Here is a 4,614-nt window from a genome sequence, read left to right on the forward strand (position 1 = left end):
GTTCCGCGGGGATGTCCTCTAAGGGGCAGCCGCGCCCGCCGCGGTGTGAGTGCAACCCTCGATGCTCCGGGCCACAGTGCAGCCCAGGCGGGCAGTGTGTGGTGGCCTGGCCTGTGTGGGAATCCTGGGGTTCGCAGGACTTCCGGGGGAGAGGCCAAAGATGAGATGGGAAGGACCGACCTGGCAGTCAGGCCCGAGGAGCTGCCCGTGGCCTGAGCCGCCCGCACACGTCCCTCTGTTGGGTCCTATCTGGTTTCGCTCACGGCTTGGGCCTTCTGGCCAAGGGCAGAGGTGTGCGCAGATGCACAGGCTTGTTTATGGGAAGCAGCACCAGCCGCTGCCCGGTTTCCGGCAGGCGAAAGGTGCCCCAGGTCCCTGCCACACGAGGTGCCCAGCCCGTGCCTGGGCGCCTGTGATCTGACCCGGCTGGTAATTGACCCGTAGTTTTAGCTCACAGGCAATTCTCAATGGTAACTGGGTCTATTAAACTCGATTCAGACGTGACGGCTTAAATTGTAAACAGCTGTGAAGAGTTTCGTACTTAATTACCATATTTAAGTTTTGCCATAAAGCGCCCATACTTCCATCAAAGATGTAAATGACGGAGACATTCAAATGAGATTTTGTACTTCGTGAAGTTTAATTGGCACGGATCAGTCAGCTTGTTTAGGGATTTCATTTTTTTAAAACTCGGAAGGCAGTGGCCAAAGCTTCGTTTCTCAATTCAGCTGGGGTGCCTGGTGGAGGGAGGGCCGGGGCCCAGGCCAGGGAGCCTGAGCGGGTGTGCGTGAAAGCATCTCGTGCCTTCTCCTCTCGGCCAGGGCTTTCGGGCTTTCAGAGCGAGCTCGGTGCTGCTTCTTGGTGTTGCTGGAGCTGTGGGCCCTGCGGCTTCCACTCAGAGGCCGGCGGGTTAGCCTGGAGGGGAAGCACAGAGGAAGGTATTGGGAGGGCGGTGGGCCGGGCCGGGCCTGGGCGGCCTGCCCCTTGGACAGTGTGAGTCAGCCCGCACTGTCACCTGGGGGGCTGTGTGTTCAGACTTGTTCTTACTTGTAGGATCCTGTGATGCTGTAGTGCTCATGATACACAGGGAGGGAGGAGGACTGGGGAGCCGATGAAATTTGGGCTGGGTTTGAAGGGTGGTGGGAGTCCCCCGGGGGTGAAGGCCAAGGTGAGGCCTCTCCTTCCAGGCGGCTCACAGCACTGAGTGGCGTTGGCCCCTGGGCACTGACTGACCTCTCCCTCCTGCTAGAAAACTTACAAAGCGTACTTCATTGTTGAGGTCCATCGCGAAGCCCCTCGGACCACGCAGTCCTCAGCAGTCTGACCTCCACCTCTGCTTGACGCAGGCAGCGGCCGTGCCCCTCAGCTCTGACTGTTACGCTCTGCGGTCCCGGGGGCTCAGTGAGGGCATTGATTCCTCAGGGGATTCGGAGGGAGTAGGGAAACCCAGAGAGGAAGGACAGTGGAGGCAGCAGCCCCTGCAGGGGGCAGCAGTGAGGGCAGCACCTCGACTGGGCTGGCTTGGCACTGGGGAGAACGGCCCAGCTGCCCAGACGGGTGTGGTCCGAAGATACTCCAGGCTGCTTTGGTGACCCAGGAGGGGCCAGACCCTGGTTCCCCAGTGCAGACTGGCTTGTCCCTGGCTGGTCCCTGCCCGTCCCGACCCCACTTCCTGTTTTTCAGGCACAGGCTGTCACCCTCACTGTAGCCCAGGCCTTCAAAGTCGCCTTTGAGTTTTGGCAGGTGTCCAAGGAAGGTGAGCCTCTCTGCATGGCGGGCGGGGTGGGCTTGGAGCGAGTAGTGTGGGGCAGGAGTGGGAGGCAGACAGAGGCCCTGGGGTCAGGCCTGGGCCCCCCGCTTCATCCCCCACCTGGCCCGCGGTCGTGCACAGGCCTTTCACCTCGGTGAGGTTCGGCTTTCCTGACTGCACAATGGCAACAGCCCCCACCCTCCCCGGAGCGCTGTGAGGGAGCGCCACGAGGGCAAATGCTGTCTGCAGAGCTCCGACCTCCCCCGGAGCCCTAGCCACCAAGGTGGCCACCGCCCACCTGCCACCACTGCAGGGCATGTGCTGGGGCCTGGGGTGCTGACCTGCTGTGTCTTGGTCCTACAGAGAGAGAGAAGAGGGACAAAGCCAGCCAGGAGGGAGTGGACGTCTTGGGGACCCGCCGTGACAGCACCCCGCCACTGAAGAGCTGTGAGTCTTGGGCATTGAGGGGCTACATTCAGCTGCAGGGCGCTGGGCCCGTCCGCCCCTCACGCAGAGGCCTGGCTCCTGGGCTGCTGTGAACTCTCTCTCCCTATTTCGTTGTTAACTAGTTCACATTCACTGCAGCTGTGTGAGAAAGTGCAGTGGAAGGGGCAGTCACTCGTTTTTGTGCGTGTTCCCCTGACCTCTCCCTGAGCCCCTGCAGGAGTGGGTGCGTGCCTCTCGGTACACAGGCCCTGGGGTAAATGTAGCAAGGGGGGCCTAACAGCTACATGGCCGTCAGCGTCTCAGGGAGACCGGCAGTGGGTTCTCCCTGCGGGCAGCTGTCCACCTGCCCGGATGCAGGTGCCAGGCCGGGCTCTGAGCAGTCTGGATGATGGGCCTGACGGAGGCTGTCCGAGGGGGATCGGGACCAGAACGAGCCCGGGAGGCTCCAGGTGGGCCTGGGAGGTGGGGCGTGCAGGAGGAAGCACCCCCCACACCTGACTGGCTCCATAGTGGTCGCCACTGGGAACCTGCTGGACTTGGAAGAGACGGTCAAGGCCCCGCTGTCCACGGTCAGCGCCAACACCACGCACACGGATGAGGCCCCACGGCCGCAAGCCCTGAGCAGCAGCGGTGTTGTCTGGGTGAGTGCCGTGTTGCCCGGGGACCTTCAGCCCAGCCTCCGGGCGTGCTCCAGGGTCCAGGCCCAAGCCCCAGCCGCCCTGACTTGCAGGCCTCTGAGAGAATCAGACCCAACCCAGCAGCACCCAGACCCAGGGTCGGGGGTGAACAATGTCTCCTTTGAACCCAGGGCCACGTCCCCAGCAGGCCTAGCTCTCGCACAGCTGCCTCCTTACAATGCCTGGCCTCTTGGCCTGCACGACCCAGCTCTGCCCACCGGGACCAGCCAAAGGCTCCCTTGTTCTTGGCGGACAGAGCCTGCCCCTGCTGCCCCACCCTGAGCTGTCTGAGCAGCCAGAGACGGGGCAGCGTTGGCTGCGCCCACCTCTCTGTCCAGTGTTCATCTCTTCCTTATGGGTCGTGACCTCTGCCCACAGAATCACAGAGGACTCTGATTTTTTTTTATTTTAGTTTTTCATTTGGAATAATTTCAGGTTATATTATAAAAATAGTACAAAAGAATTCCCGTTCACCCTTTTTCCACATTCCCCAAATGCTAGCATCTTGCGTAACCGTGTCACTGTGATCAGAACCAGGGATTCACGGATACACCCTGTTGCACAATCGGAGGACTTCTGTCCCTGCAGTGCCTTTTTTTAGGTTTTGCCACAGGGCACACGTGTAGTTAGGGAGGGGTTGGGAGTGAGAACACTCTTCCAGGGGGGATGGCCACACTGCAGTCCCTTCTCCATTCTCTGCGATACTAGGCACAGACACACGTGTGCCCAGCATGACCCTCAGGCTACCAGGTCCGGGACTCAGGTGCAGTCAGCCACGTGGGAGTCCAGTGCTTTATGCACCACACCGCCTAGATTCACTGGCCCAGGATTCACTGCGGGGTTGACTGTGACCACATTAACTTGTTGGATCACTGTTATTTTCTTAAATCTGCAATACTGGGACCAGCCGATGACGTAATGGTTATGTTGCTGGACTCTCACATGGCTGACTACGGTTTGAGTCCCAGACCCGGCAGCTTAAAACTCATGCCCAGCATGTGTGCATGCATGCCCGAAATCCTGAGAGGAGGCTGGAGAAGAAGGGATTGCAGTGTGGCCATCCCCCTGGGGGGTGATTTCTCTCCCTCTCCCTCTGTCTCTCTGGTGAACACATGCACCCTATAGCAAAAATCTCTCTAAAAATATATATAAATAATTATTTTTGTAAATCTGCAATATCGAGGGACTTGAAAACCTGAAACCTGTGGACCCTGGCTGTTGGGGCTACCTGCATGTTCCCAGAGTCTGTTTTCTGCTGCTCCCCCCAGGAGACCTTGGAGTTCCTCACCCCACATTTTCCTGATGAGGCAGTGGGATTCCTGCCATTGGTTATCCTTCTGAGCAAAGCAAGAAAATCTCCTTCCCATACTCCTTCCTGGTCTTGGAAGTTAAAAGCCACAGAAATCCTCAGATCCAAGCCCTCATTGCACAGAAGGAAAACACAGGTTCAAAGGGGAGCAGCAACTTGCCCACAGTCTCACAGCGAGCAGGTCCCATAGGCAGCAACAGGCAGATGCCTGGTGTGGCAGTGGCAGCTTCCAGGCAGGTGGCTGCCCACATCCACTCTCCTGGGCTCCTCCCTGTTCCTGGGCCCTGAATCCCCGGAGCTCACCCCGGGCAAGAAGAGCCGTGGCTGTGCACACAGACTCCCCACCCCGAGTGAGACGCTGATACTCCTAGGAAAAGTAGAGTTTTTGGCTGAAAACCCACATGCTTATGTGGGAAAAGTTAGCTTCCTTT

The 4,614-nt window shown here is 59.0% G+C and overlaps 1 protein-coding gene across 1 annotated transcript in view; it reads left to right on the plus strand.

Annotated features, from left to right (window-relative positions):
• Positions 1-4,614, plus strand: part of LDLRAP1 (low density lipoprotein receptor adaptor protein 1) — a gene marked incomplete at its 5' end in the record, with an annotated part of 13,217 nt that overhangs the window by 6,781 nt on the left and 1,822 nt on the right. Inside the window, 3 exon segments of the mRNA XM_027776135.1 lie at positions 1,684-1,756; positions 2,114-2,197; positions 2,708-2,838. Coding sequence (XP_027631936.1) covers positions 1,684-1,756; positions 2,114-2,197; positions 2,708-2,838 — 288 coding nt within the window.

The sequence above is a fragment of the Tupaia chinensis genome, unplaced genomic scaffold (genome assembly GCF_000334495.1).
Source record: "Tupaia chinensis unplaced genomic scaffold, TupChi_1.0 Scaffold000628_1, whole genome shotgun sequence".
Classification (NCBI taxonomy): Eukaryota; Metazoa; Chordata; class Mammalia; order Scandentia; family Tupaiidae; genus Tupaia; species Tupaia belangeri.